At 40.9% G+C, this 15,252-nt stretch overlaps 1 protein-coding gene across 20 annotated transcripts in view; it reads right to left on the reverse strand.

Moving 5' to 3' along the window:
* Positions 1–15,252, reverse strand: part of LOC118453432 (protein NLRC3-like) — an 815,502-nt gene that overhangs the window by 290,323 nt on the left and 509,927 nt on the right. For 6 of the 20 annotated variants that reach the window (XM_087837974.1, XM_087837975.1, XM_087837955.1 and 3 more), the window contains 4 exons: positions 12,643–12,816; positions 9,862–10,035; positions 1,807–1,853; positions 808–1,658 (listed from right to left, as the gene is read on the reverse strand). The exons of 5 other annotated variants lie outside the window; for them this stretch is intronic. In XM_087837974.1, coding sequence (XP_087694100.1) covers positions 1,117–1,658; positions 1,807–1,853; positions 9,862–10,035; positions 12,643–12,816 — 937 coding nt within the window. In that variant the 3' untranslated portion in view covers positions 808–1,116. Of the gene's footprint in view, positions 1–807; positions 1,659–1,806; positions 1,854–9,861; positions 10,036–12,642; positions 12,817–13,443; positions 13,618–15,252 lie in introns of those variants that run through there. 9 more of the 20 variants (XM_087837945.1, XM_087837972.1, XM_087837968.1 and 6 more) reach the window with 4 other exon arrangements.

The raw sequence follows: 15,252 nt of genomic DNA on the forward strand, positions 1-15,252 counted from the left end.
ATCGTATCACACAGCTGTGCTGCTGCTGCTGGTGATGTCAGCACATCTGGAACAATACGAGGTATCTGCTACCAGACTGAGCAGGACGTGAGACCTGTGGACTGTTTAAAGCTGTCCCTCCACAGCTCACTCAGACCTGATCCACACCTCAGTGATATTCTCTGACTTCCTCAGTAGAGACAGAAACCATTCAGATCTGGGACGATCAGCTGACTGATGATGTCACACAGACTGTTTTTCAGGAACAGTGATTCTGATGTGAGCCTGCTAGCTGACAGCAGACCTGATGAAACCACATGTTCACATCTGTGAGGACAGACTGGACTCTTTGACTGCACCTTGGTTCTCCTCAGAGGTCTGTACAGGAGCATGTCCACCCCCACTGAAGATCTCAGTCACTGTGAAACATAGAAAGCTGCTTGTGTAGCCTCTGCCTCACATGTAGATACAGCTACAGGTTTCTCTGTCAGTCAGACTGAAACAGTGTCCTGCTGCTGCATCATTCAGCTCTGTGCCCCAGTCAGCATCACTGTGAGCTACCAGTGTCAGTGTTTCTGCCCTTTTCCTGTAACACTACACTCAGCACAGGCTCAGCTGCTATCCAGTGTTGGACTTTGGCTTCAGCTGCTGTGATAGATCCTCTAACATAGATCAGCTCTGCTACATGTTGTTGCTACAACCTTACAAACAGCACATTTGCACAATGACTGAAACCACCAGCAGCAGCACCTGATATATATGATACTAATATAATACATATACATATATAATCCATACTAATGATGAAGGAACTGAGCTCACAGTCCATTGTTCATTCAGTGAACTACTCAGTTTATTTTGGGCCTCAGAAATGCTCACTCTGTTTGTACATCACTGTCAGCAATAGACTCATTCTGCTGTGTGGACAGGAACACATGTGACATCACTTCCTGTTTGTTTGTGACTGAAGAGGAAGAAGTTTACAAGGAATCATTTAGAAGAGTTTCAAACATCAACTGATTGAATCCATGAATCTGAAAACGTGTTTGTGAGTGAAAGAGACAGACATGTACAGACTGAACTATCTGTTCAACAGTCAGAGTGTTTCTGTAACAGGAGACACTCTTTACACCCCACTCAGCACAGGGACACTGAGGCACCAGGATACCAGAGTCTAAACCCAGGATAAAGAGTTTGAGTGAATGTGGTGTTGAAGGTGTGGAGGTGGATCAGAGTGTCAGAGGAGACTCTGTAGAAGGACAGAGTGCCAGCAGGACAGTCCACATACACTGCTGCTCTGTTAGAGACAGAGGAGGAGGAGGAGGAGGAGGAGGAGATGGATGTTTTTATCTTATTGTGCCTGACAGACTGAGAACCATCTTCAGAGCAGTACAGACTCCAGGATTGATCATTGTGTCCAAACAAACAGTCATAACTGTCTCCTTTCCTTCTGATGCTTCTGTAACTCACTGATATAAAAACGTGTCCTCTCCACTCGACCTCCCAGTAACAGCGACCAGTCAGACCATCTCTACACAGCAGCTGAGGACAAACATCAAATCTGTCTTGATGATCAGGATATGACTGAACCTCCTCCACACGTGTCACCTTCCTGTTGTTGTCAGACAGTTGGAGGTTTGTGTTCACTGTGTTTGTGTTGATTGTGAGTTGACAGGAATCTGATGGAGAGAACAAACACAATCCAGCTGCAGTTATTGATCCATCATCTGTTCATTGATTGACACTTTGATGATGACTCCTGACATGATGAAGATGGTTGAATGTGTGCTGCTTTGTTTTCATGAATCCCATTAAAAACACACTTACACTTCCTCAGACCTGGTGTCAACCATCGGACTCCAGCAGGCTCCACCCTGAAAGGAGGAGGGGGGTCAGAGCAGCACAGTCAGCATGCACACATGGACATTACATGGCTCTCATACACACACTGTTACACACTGAGCTCAAAGCTCGGCTCCACTGTTTTATTCAAAGAAATCTACATTTATTTATCAGCACATTTAAAAACAGCTTGAGCCAAAGTGCTGCACAGAGTAGAGAGAAAATAGGAAACATACACAGTAATTACTATAAAGACTCGTCAGAATTGAAAGCTACAGAGTACAAATGTGTTTCCAACCGGGTTTTAAAAATGTCGAGTGTTGGTGACGACCTGATGTGAAGGGTGACTGTTCCAGAGTTTGGCTGCAGCGATCGATAAAGCTCACCTCTGTTTTTACGTCTAGTTCTGGTCAGAAGCTACTTATCTGCAGACCTGAGGGCTCGACTTGGATTATTTTGTTAAAGAGAGATTAGATGGAGCCAATCCATTCAGAGATTTAAAGACAAACAACCAGATCTGGAATTGGATTCTACCACGTACTGGTAACCAGTGGAAAAAGCTGGAAAAAGCTGGTGATGGGTCGTCTAGCACAGACCAACCGCTGGAACCAGACAATTCATGAGGGAGAGAACTGTGACAGCGCCGTTCCTTCACTTGACCTCAGTCGCTCTCGTCTGCTCCCTCGTAACACTGCTCTTTATTGAGGTTACATGAATATGCATAAGTTCATTAACATATGACGTCTTACACAGGTATGAACAAAGAGTACCAGTCTGTGCATAGTGTAGGTGTGTGTGTGTGTGTGTGTGTGTGTGTGTGTGTGTGACTAATTATAGGGTCGCACCATAATTTGTGGGTCGATGTTTTTTATTTGCATCACTCCGTTTGCATTGCAGCATACATGAACATTACATATATTTCAATATAATGTAAAAGCAGTCAAAACAACTAACATCAGAAACAGGTGATGTTATTTGTTATATGTCACGGTGTCATTTCCGCTTCTTTCTCCCGTAACAACAGCCCGGCGCCGTGAGCAGTCGCCTTTTTGGCGCTCGATATCCCTGTACTTTCTACCATCTGCAAACGCCACGGTGTTCGTGTCATCATGAAAGACATGAACATCGAGCGTAAAAACAAACGAGACTGCTACCGGCTTCTTATCTGCTGATCGCCGTGCTACGGTTGCAAGAAAAAGAAGCAGAAATGACGTTCTCTACGCGTTGAGACGTTCCCCGTCCGTCGGCTAAACGCTTGATTGAAACTTCAATGTGACAGTGACACCAAGTACAATTATAAATGTTACATAGCCCCAAACATGTCTTTTTCAAAGCCTGCGGTGAAGAGAAAGGTTGGTGATGAGCACCGACAATTTCAGGAAAAGTGGGAAATGCAATATTTCTTTGTTGAGCACAGGGGCACCCCGACCTGTCTTATTTGCACAGAGAAAGTTGCGCTGCACAAGGAATACAATTTGAAACGTCATTACACAACTAGACATGCTGAGGTGGATGCAAAATACCAGGGAGATGAGAGAGCGAACCGGGTTGCCAGTCTTAAAACAGATCTACTGAGGCAGCAAGATTTCTCCAAGAAAGCAACCAAAGAGAATAATGCAGCAGTCGAAGCCACGTGGTTAGTGAGATGATTGCTAAAGCAGGGAAGCCATTCACAGAAGGGGAATTTGTCTAAAAGTGCATATTGCAGGCTGCAAATATAGTCTGTCCGGGAAAGAAAGGTCAGTTTAGCAACATCAGCCTTTCTGCCAACACCGCAGCAGATCGCATTTCTGACCTGTCAAGTGACATTTATGACCAACTGTGAGAGAAAGCCAAATGTTTCAGTGTATACTCAGTCGCTCTTGATGAGACCACAGACATCACCGACACCGCCCAGCTCCCAATGTATGTCCGTGGTGTTGATGACAGTTTTGAAGTGATGGAGGAGCTGCTCACAGTAATTCCAATGCATGGCCAGACCACCGCTCAGCAGATATTTACAAGCTGTGTGATGCCATTGAGAATGTTGGTTTGCCATGGAAGAGGTTTGTTGGAATAACAACAGATGGAGCGCCATCAATGACAGGGAGGAAAAATGGACTGGTGGCACTTGTTCAAAAAAAACTGGAAGAGGAAGGCGTGGAGGAGGCCATTGCTCTGCACTGCATTATCCATCAGCAGGTCCTTTGCAGCAAATGCCTGAAGTTTGACAATGTGATATCTATTGTTGTGAAATGCATCAACCAAATCAGATCCAGGGGCTTAAAGCACCGAAGGTTCTGTGCTTTTTTAGAGGAAATGGAGTCAGAATATGGGGATGTGCTCGACTTCACTGAGGTACGTTGGCTCAGCAGGGGAAATGTATTAAAGAGACTTTTTGAGTTGAGAGCAGAAGTGAAGCCTTCATGGAGAAGGATGGAGTTAGTGTTCCTGTGCTAACTGATCCCAAATGGCTCATGGACTTAGCTTTTCTTGTTGATATAACACATGAGCTTAATGTACTGAACAAGACGTTACAAGGCCAGGGGCAACTTGTCAGTGCTGCCTATGACAACGTGAGAGCATTCTCCACAAAACTTGCACTCTGGAAAGCTCAGCTCTCTCAGACAAACCTTTGCCATTTCCCAGCATGCAAGGCACTCGTGGATGCAGGCACACCATTCAGTGCTGACAAGTATGTTGATGTCATTTTGAGGCTACAGGAGGAATTTGATCACAGATTTGTTGACTTCAAGACACACAGAGGCACCTTTCAAATTTTTGCGGACCCCTTCTCCTTTGATGTGCAAGATGCCCCTTCTGTGCTTCAAATGGAGGTCATTGAGCTGCAGTGCAACTCTGAACTCAAAGCAAAGTTCAGGGAGGTGAGTGGAAAAGCAGACAAGCTTGGGCCATTTTTGAGAGAATTGAGCCCTAGATTCCCTCGGCTTTCCCGAATGTTCAAGCGGACCATGTGCCTTTTTGGTAGCACATACTTGTGCGAAAAGCTCTTCTCCACTTTGAACTTCAATAAGTCCAAGTACAGGTCCAGACTTACGGATGATCATCTTCAAGACATACTGAGGGTCGCAACTGCTTCCTCCCTCAGGCCAAATCTGGCTCGGCTATGCGAGAGGAAACGCTGCCAGGTCTCTAGCAGCAAGGAGTAGGCAGGAGAAGCCATGTTCAGAAGAACAGTTCATTTTCTACAGTGTTCCATTCATGTTCAGAAGGTTATAGAACTGTTAATACAGACATTTCAATCTAAATACAGCAGATATAGAAGACTGAAAAAAACACATAAGTTCACTGACTAAAAATATCTTATTATTATTTTATTTATGTATTACAGATTGATTTATTTTCTTATTAATTCTTCATTTGTTTATTTATTTTTCATATTTTGTGTTAAAAAATAAAAATAAAGAGATTTGAGAAGATTGCAATTTTTTAACCATGCCTTTCTTGTGGAAAACCTAATGCGGCCCAGCCCCACCCAGACTCTGCCTGCAGCGGCCCCCAGCTAAATTGAGTTTGAGACCCCTGTCCTACACCATAAATCAGTAAGAGAGGGTACGACCTCTCTCATGGCCCCAAGTGGTGTGTGCATGCCAGAGCACTCTGGAAGGCACACAGAGTCTTTACAGACTACTAAGGATCAAACCTCTATCATCATGCAATCGATTATACAACTCTAAGCATATATGAGTAAATATTTCTAAGCATTAATGACAATCAACAATATAAACCTTACAGCTGGTTTTAATAACAGAATTCATTTGTTTCTTAAATGAAAAAGAGCTTTCGAACCACTCCTAAATCTTTAGTTCTTAACTTTTCCAGTGGGCAAAGGTCAACATTATCTGCTAATGCTAAATAGGCTGCCGTTATTAACTAATGTTAATTTGATGTGAATTAGCATTATGCACTAATGCTAACACTTACTTTTTAACAATGTGAACGGCTAATGCTAACACTCTTTTCCCTAGCATTACAACATCTGAGCTGCTAATGCTAAGTAGGCCGCCATTAGCACCTACGTCTAATTTAAGGCAAATACGCATTAGAACCTAATGCTCATATCGTTTTCCTTTGCTTTATAACAATGTGAGCAGCTACTTCTAAATAGCATTAGCTAATAACAGCAGTCTAATTTAATGCAAGTTAGCCTCATTTGCATTATAACGATGTGAGGAGTTAATGCTAAGTATGCTGCCATTAGCGGCTAACTCAAATTTGGGGTGAATAATTATTACCAGCTAATGCTAATATTGTTTTCTCTTCCCTTTTAACAATGTGAGCAGCTAGTGCTAGGTAGGCTGATGCTAGCAGCTAATGCTAAAGCTAAAGCTAATTTGATGTGAATTAGCATTACATTAGTGAGGAATTAATGCTAAGTACACTGCCATTACTGGCTAATTCAAATTTTAGGTGAATAGGAATTGGCAGCTAATGCTAATACCATATTTTCTTGCTTTAAATCAATATCAGTAGCTAATGCTAGGTATGTAGCCATCATTAGCTAATGCTAATTTAGGTGAATTAGCATTATCTACTAATGCTAACAATGTTTTTGCCAACTCTTTTCCCTTGCATTATAACAATATAAGCAGCTAATGCTAAGAAGGCTGCCATTATTAGGTAATGCTAATTACTATGTGTTTTAGCATTATCTGCTGCTGCTATCAATGTTTTATCTTACCTTTTAACAATATCAGCAGCTAATGCTAACCAGTGTTGGTCAAGTTACTTGAAAAAAGTAATCAGTAACTAATTACCGATTACTTCCCCAAAAAACTAATCCCGTTACTTTACTGATTACTTATTTTCAAAAGTAATTAATTACTTAGTTACTTAGTTACATTTTAAAAACACGATTTACAACATGAATAGGTGATAAAGCGATTGATCTTTCATCCCAATTCTACTTTTTCTACATAATCCATCATACAAAATGTAATCAAATGGAAAAGTCCCTTTTTAAAACTTGTGTTATTAGTTTTAATCTTTTAACTTTATGCATCAAGCAAAAATTTAATTATATGCAACATTCTTTGACTGGAAGAAATTTGTTTAACACTTAAACAAATTTCTACACATTCCAGCACATGAAATATTTTTTTTTGTATGTGTTTACACTCACTCTTTTAAATAGATGCAAGTAAAACACAGCAGAAAATAAATAACATCAAAGACTAACGGTCCTGTTGCTCTATTTTCACCTGTAAAGCAGGACTGGGGTAGGCGGAGGTTTACCCTAGTGCAAGTGTGCCGCGGCCAGTTGAAGAATCCGCGAGTTTCTCTGTGAATTTCCCATTACGTCGTAGCGCACTCGGTGCTTGCTTGGAAGTTCGGGGGGGGGGGGGGGTTTCGCTGTAAAAAGAAGTTTTCTTCCCACGCACAACGGACGCTAATATTTTTGTCACTTTTTATGGAATCAAACTCAAAATAAGGTCAGTACTTCCACGCTTTAAACGCTGCACGCTAATACTCTCTCCCGCACTCGATATATGATCCATTGTTGATCTGCACACAGCTATTGTCACAAACCTCGCACTTGCTTACGTCACTGTCATGAGACATTCTCGCAAAAAAAAAAATCACGGTTTTTTTGGTAATGCAGTAACGCAGCGTTCCTAAAGGCAAGTAACGGTAATCTAATTATCGTTTTTGCAATAGTAATCCCTTACTTTACTCGTTACCTGAAAAAAGTAATCAGATTACAGTAACGCATTACAAGTAACGCGTTACTGCCCATCTCTGATGCTAACATTACTTTCATTTCAGTTAAGCCTATTTAGCATTAATTAACTTCATTTAGCATTAAGAAGTTTATGCTAAATAGGCTACCATTAGGGGCTAATGCTAATTTTAGGTGAATAAGCATTGGCAACTAATGCTAATACCATATTCTCTTGATTTCTAACAATGTGAGCAGCTAATGCTAAGTAGGTTGCCAGTATTAGCTAATACTAATTTATCCGCTAATGCTAACAATGTTTTTTCTTACATTTTAAGAATATGAGTAGCTAATGCTTATACTATTTTTCCTTCCATTTTGACAATGTGATGCGTGTTATCGTTAATAAGTTTTGCTAATTTGATGTGAATTAGCATTATCAAATAATGCTAACTATTTTCCTTTGCATTATAATGATGTGAAGAGTTAATGCTAAGTAGACTTCCATTACTAGCTAATGCTAATTCGACGTGACTTAGCATCATCCGTTAATGCTAACTCTTTTCCCTTGCATTATAACAATATGAGCAGCTAATGCTAAGAAGGCTGCAGTTATTAGCTAATGCAAATTTTATGCAACTTAGCATTACCCGATGATGCTAACATTTTTCCCTTCCCTTTTAATAATTTGAGTAGCTACTGCTAGGTAAGCTAATGCTAAGAGGCTAATACTAATTTGAAGTGAATTAGCATTATCCGCTTATGCTAACAATGTTTTTTCTTACTTTTTAACAATACGCCATTAGTGGCTAATTCTAATTTTAGATGAAAAAGCATTAACAGCTAATGTTCATACTGTTTGCTTTGTAAGAATGACAGCAGCTAATGATACTAAGTCTACCGTTATTAACTAATGCTAATTTGATGTGAATTAGCATTATCCAATAATGGTAACTCTTTTCCCCTGCATTATAACAATGTCAGGAGTTAATGCTAAGTAGGCTGCCATTAGGGGCTAACTAATTAGGGGTGAATAATACCGTTTTCTCTTTCCTTATAACAATATGAGCAGCTAATGCTAATTTGATGTAAATTAGCATTATATTAGGGAGTAATTTGAGGTGAATAAGCATCAGTAGCTAATGCTAATACCCTTTTCTCTTGTGTTATAATGATGTGAGACGTTAATATTGTTCTCAAACAACAGAATGAGAATGAAATATTGATTCTACAAGGGCCCATAAATAGCATTAGCTTAGCAGCATTAGCTTATCAGAGTTTCCATCATGGTCACACAAATCCTTAGCAGAGCAAAGTGGCCTACTTAGCAATAGCTGCTGTGGGATTATAATATTACTTTATGCCATGTTAGACCCCTAATTAAAGATTGTGAATTATTGTGTAGTTTTAATTTGCATTATTTTCCTGAATTAGAAGAAGGTAATAACTATTACATTTGTTAAACTGATTTGCATTACATTAGACTGCTGATTTATTGTGAATGAATGATATTGTTTTATGATGCATTATACTGCTGAGTTATAAGAAATACTGTTCGCAGAAAGTCATCGCCTTATTTGTCTGATTAGAAGAGAACAGAACATACCGGAGAGGTTTTCTGCCCCATCTCAGCAGGAGCAGATAAACAGGGAGCCAAGGTTGTAGCTTAGGCGGCGTGTGAGAGAAAGAATGTGAATGTTTAGGCTTTTATGATTAGCTGGGGGCCACTAGAGGCTATAAGAGTTTGATCAATGCTCCACCATTTTGAGATCTGGTGCTGTCTGCGTACGGTGTCCATCTCCCACGCGTGTACATTAAAATCATCGTTTGAATCAACCCGGCCGGACCACTGTTGTTATTTTGGTTTTCCTCTTGTATCCATCGCCAATATTTCAATCTGTAACACTGCTCAAGTTGTAGAAAGCAAGGGAAAACAGTATTAGCATTAGCTGCTAAATGTGCACTTGAGAACAAATTTATTGAATGTGAATGTAGAGTTTCCAGTAATCTTCCATTTCCAAATGTTAGCTGCTCCTGTCTACCTCTTTGTCACACACACAGACTGAAATGATTCTCATCCTTCTGTCACTATCACTGTGGACATACAGCATGGGAAACATACACATGGCTGACACTTTATTAGGTACACAGTGGCATTTATCTCAGGTACACCTGTGACCTAAATGTTCCTGCAAACAGACTTCTTGGAGACCCCTACATAAATATCCATGTACTATCCAGCTAGACTAGTGTGTCTGTCCCTGAAAATATTCCTGCATGTGTGATTGTTCATGTGTCATCTGCAGGAAACAAACAGGAAGTGAGTGAAGGACACAGGAAATGTTTCCAGCTCTTCCTCCTCTATCAGACATTCTTCATACCTGAGAGTGTCCAGTCTCCAGCCTGGATCCTTCAGTCCAGCCGACAGCAGCTTCATTCCTGAGTCACCTGGATGATTGTAACTCAGGTCCAGCTCTCTCAGATGGGAGGGGTTGGAGCTCAGAGCTGATTCCAGAGAAGTACAGCCTTCCTCTGTGATCAGACAGCCTGACAGACTGCAGACACACAAAACATCTCAAGCTGTTTAACAGAGTAAGGTAACAGCCTCCAATATTAGAGAGAAAGCCCCAAATATCAGACAATCCACTGTGAGCAGCACTTGGTGATGGTGGGAAGAAGAACTCCCTTTGACACAAAGATCCTCCCAGTGAAAACAGGCTCCAGGAGGAGCATCTACCATAACTGGTTGCAGGGTGAGGGGAAAGAGAAGAGATGAGCTCAGAGAGACAAGAACAAAACAAACTAAGGAGAGAGAAGACAAAAGTTAAGGACATGCAGTAGTGACATATAAAAGCATCAGAAGTGAAAAGAGGGGAGAAGAAAGCAGAGCATCATGGGAAGTCCACCAACAGCCTGAGCCTATAGCAGCATAACTAAGGGATGGTTCAGGGTCACCTGATCCAGCTCGAACTATAAGCTTTATCAAAAAGGAAAGTTTGAAGCTGATCTTCAAAGTAGAGAGGGTGTCTGTCTCCTGAACTCAAACTGGGAGCTGCTTCCACACCCAGTCCAACATAGCCAGGCGTTCTTTGTGTTTGCTGCTTTGACAAAACCTCAAATCCCAGTCAGAGATGATGAGCATCATCACAGTGATGATCATTTCTCTGTTAACCCAGGCTTTCTGCTTCAGGATCTGTGCACGCTCACAGAACAAGGAGACCTTTAAACATCATTTCACTAAATGGATGGACTGAGCTCGGCCTACAGATGAACTGGTGCCAGAGATCATAAAGAACATCAAACAGTCAAATTCAACACTTTTAATGGAAATGTGAGATTAATGCTGCAGACAATCATGAACCTTCTGAATTCATGAACATCAAGAATGCAGCGAGTGGTAAAATAAAGATTTGACCTCAGTGTGCTCAGTGTTCCTGTCTATTCCTAATATATTCCTAACATGATAGCTGCACTTTAGAGCTCTAAAACTGGAACTGACACATATTTAAACTCTACATGTTACTCAGTACATTCAGTTCTGACACTCGCCCACAGTCCAACAAAGGAAACATGGAGATCACATCAGTTTGTCATCAAAGTCTAATTATTAGAGCAACTTAACCTGTTATTATCTCGTTAACTCATTAATTGATTAACGTCAGCAACTGAGTGTCTGACGCTCTTGTTAGAAAGACGCAGTCCCAGCAGTTAGCTTGTCTGCTAGTTAGCTGAGAGCTAACTCACTTGTACATTGAATACCAAACTGTGTAAACCAGGGGTGTCAAACATATGGCCCGTGGGCCAAATCCAGCCCTTGAGATAATTTCATGTGTCAAATATTGATGAAATTTCAGGCTTGCTGATAATCAATGTGAGCACGGCTGAGGTTTTATTCTGATGAGCAAACCATGTGGCCAAAAACTTTAAGAGGCAGACTGGGATCATACCATTATGTGAAAGAAGACGGAAATGTCCCATAGACAGCAAGGGTAGTGGTAGAGACCAGGTACACAGAGAAATGGGGAGCTGTATTGAAATGCAAGCGTGTCAGGAAAGAGTGAAAAGGCAAAATGAGCAGCATCTGGCTGCATTTCAGTGATATTGGAGACCACAAAGCTGAGTGCAAAATTTATATAGGAGATATACAGGAGACGCTGAGAGCAAAACTTATAAAATTAGGAGCTGGCTAAGGTGAGACCCATTTTTATTTCCACCCATTTTCCATTGTGGAGGACAAAAGGTTTCAAACTCGTCCAGGTTTTAAACCTCACGTGCGTTCTTCCTAATAGCAGTAAATGGATAAAAATAAGGCTTTAATGAAAACACTGAATAAAAATTGCTGCCTTTAAAAAGACTAAATGTACAGTTCAGTATTGAATACTACATAAAATAAACTATATAAAGTGTATCTGAATGGCAGAGATGCAGAAATATGTGCATATAGCACAGAGCCACGGCTCAGTATCTGAATGAGTCTCACAGACCTGAATGTGCTGTTGAAGCCATTTATAATTATAACGTAATTCTTTACTTGTTTGATCTGCTCCTTACCACAAGCGACCAGACGTAGAAGGTTTTGGACTTTTAACTCTATTTTCTTAGGTTTTACAACTTTTCTTACTGTTACAAACCTTGTTATGGTCATTCATGGTATACAAAGTAATTAAACATGTGTGGTATCTACAGAAATGTCAGAATTTCAGGTAAAAGTTCACAAAACCATCTCAACAACCACCAAACAGCTAAAACAGCAGGTGAACAGATTACACAAAAAAGATGTAAACACAAATCCCCCTGATCATCTGTTTTTTTAAACATGAAGTGTAGTTTTGGACATTCATTTACTGCTGGTTCAGTGAATTTTGGTTGGACAGTGATGAAACCTGCAGTCTCAGAATCTGTGAGAAGTCTGCTTTCAGCACGCAACAGCATTGTTGTGTTGTGTGCTGTGGATTCACCTCTGCAAACTCATCACTGTTTTACCATCATGTTTCTACTTAGACAATAACAAAGGAAGCAGTTCCCAGGAACTACTTCATGTGTTTTTAACATAAGAGTATGTTGTCCTTCAAAACACCTCCCCTTCTCCTCTTATTAGAGGACTGCCTTATTACTAATCTGCTAATTCTGTTAGTTGATGAAAGAAAAATGCTTGATCTCACCTGAGAGTTTCCAGTGTACAGTGTGGACTCTTCAGTCCTTCAGACAGAAGCTTCACTCCTGAATCCTGCAGGTCAGAGTTACTCAGGTCCAGCTGTCTCAGATTAGAGGTCTGAGAGCTGAGACCTGAGGCCAGAGCTTCACAGCTTCTCTCTGACAGGTCACAGTGACTCAGTCTGAAAAATAACAGATAAACAATTACAAAAATAAAACACTTATGTTGAAGTGTAATGAGATACTATTATATTTAGCAATATTTAATCTTGTTTTTGTCAGGAAACTGAGCACCTATGCAGAATAACATTTGGAGAGAATCAGAGGAGAAGAAGTGAAGAGAGAACAGCAGTAAAACAACACTGAATTGTTCAGTGTGCTTTTGATATCAACAAAATGTGTCAAACTTCTTTATTTTGTATTTGTTTTAGTAGAATTGATGATTATCAATTAGATAAGAACAACAGGCCAGGTCTAAATTGCACTTTGGTAACAGTTACACCCAGAAATATTTCAGAAATGTGGACAATTTGCGATCCATTGTATTCAGTATTGAACAAACTGAGTACCAAGGACCACTTAATAGTTTTGATATTTTATTTGAGTTGTTCCACCTGATCTGTGTTAACTAGAATAGACATTTAAAAACTAAAGCTATGATCACATATTTACTTACAGAGCTTTGTTGGCGGGTTTGACCACTGGCAGCAGCCTCAGAAGAGCCTTTTTAAAGGCTTTAAATTTTTAAATTCTATAAAGTTTTGTTGTTTATACAATAATATCATTTAATGATATGTTTGGATCCTGACCTGAGAGTTTCCAGTGTACAATGTGGACTCCACAGTACAGCGGACAGAAGCTTCACTCCTGAATCCCGCAGGTCATTGTTAATCAGATCCAGCTCTTTCAGACTAGAGGACTGGGAGTTGAGAACTGAGGACAATGCATCACAGCCTCTCTCTGAGAGGTTACAGCCATTCAGTCTGGAAGAAAACAAACAAACGAATTAATTAAATCAGTCAAATGAAACATTTTTTTAATGCGAGCATGCAATACAATTATTGGTTAACTAAATAGCTTCATTAAAACACAACTCTTCTTCTATATGAGCACTTACTCCTTGTAAGCGCCATCTGCTCCACCTTCTGAGTCAGAAGACATGAAAACAAACTGTAAATCTAGTAGAAACATGATTGGCAATCTTCTCAGATCCATTTGTACATTTAGAGCCTTATACTGAAATATAGCAGCACAGACATTCACAGCAGAAAAGGGTTCTTGCTGATCTGAGCTTGCTTGGCCCTGGCTTATTGAAGAAAGAAGAAAGCGGAATCAGCTGTTCAAAACCCCACAAGGCTGCCCGCTGTGACTGAAACAATGGGACGGGTCATGACTTCTCAAAATGGGCTCATTGAACGCAGCACGGATAAGATCTTGAAGAAGCTCATGGCGGTCGTGAGTTCTCAGACTTTGCTCTTTGAGCGCAAAAGTGATAACCTCTCGGAGAAGCTCGTGGCTCCCCAACGGGAGATTGAGAGACGAGTGAAAGACTGTTAGATCAGCTGTGACACTGACATGCAGTTGTTCGCACCAAAGAAAACCACCATCATTTCATGCGGCTAACATACCGGCACCAGCTGTGGTCTCAAGGCTTGAGCTGAACATAACAAATCTCACCCTGATAACAGACGGTGTTTAGACTGTTCCGTCCCATCCTAAGCATGCTTATCCCCTCCCGGTGCAGACGGTGAGTCGAGGGGACCAGCGCAAATGCTGCAGGCCCGGATGCGCTGTCTACACCGGCTGTCTCTCACCTTTTACCCATCGCTGTTGCTTGTCATGTGTTTCTATGGCGTATTAAGAGTTTTCATGTGCTCTGCGCAAAGGTCACTTTTTTTCTGCTCTCAAACTGATCTCCCTGTTGGGGCTCAGTCTGGGGGGAGTTCTTTTTTCTCCTCATCTTTCCTGATGTTGTGCATTTTCTGCTGTTCGGTTCTGGGTCACTGCTCTAGCGGCTGACCGGCCAGCTACCTAGCCTGACCTGTCTCCCCAATGTGAAGTTTGTGTATTGTATGTACGGTTGGCAAGGTCAGTATCCTAATTGCCCCTTGAAAATAAATACAGTGTTCTGAATCTGAAAAGATTACAGAAGACGACTCTGTTCAGTAAAAATTACGCTCATGCTGTCAAGAAATACCAAAGGTAGGTAAAACTCTGGTTGTTGCAGCCATCCAGTATGACATGCTTTGTACTGTCCTGCTGCAGTTTGTGACACCTGGTTGATGAGTTGTGAAGGATGATGAAACAAACACTTCACTCAATGTTTTTCTTCTAAACTGGGTGTAATTTCGGCAGCCGAGAGTTTTTCACAATCTATCCCAACCTAAAATAGGAACACAACAAATAAATAACTTTACCCACTTGGATCCTTATCATTCAAGATTGTGAAAAGATTCTCTACTCAGAGAATACTGGTGATTTTAGATTAGAGAGATGATTTGGAAGATGATGAAGCGGAAGAGTTTTCAGAACTTGAGGCCTTTTGTCTTCACTGTATAGGACAGAGAAGACAGGAAGGGAGGGAGAAGTGAGGAGAATAACACACAGGAAATGGTCTT

This window comes from Neolamprologus brichardi, chromosome 3 (genome assembly GCF_056152115.1).
Source record: "Neolamprologus brichardi isolate AB-2024 chromosome 3, ASM5615211v1, whole genome shotgun sequence".
Classification (NCBI taxonomy): Eukaryota; Metazoa; Chordata; class Actinopteri; order Cichliformes; family Cichlidae; genus Neolamprologus; species Neolamprologus brichardi.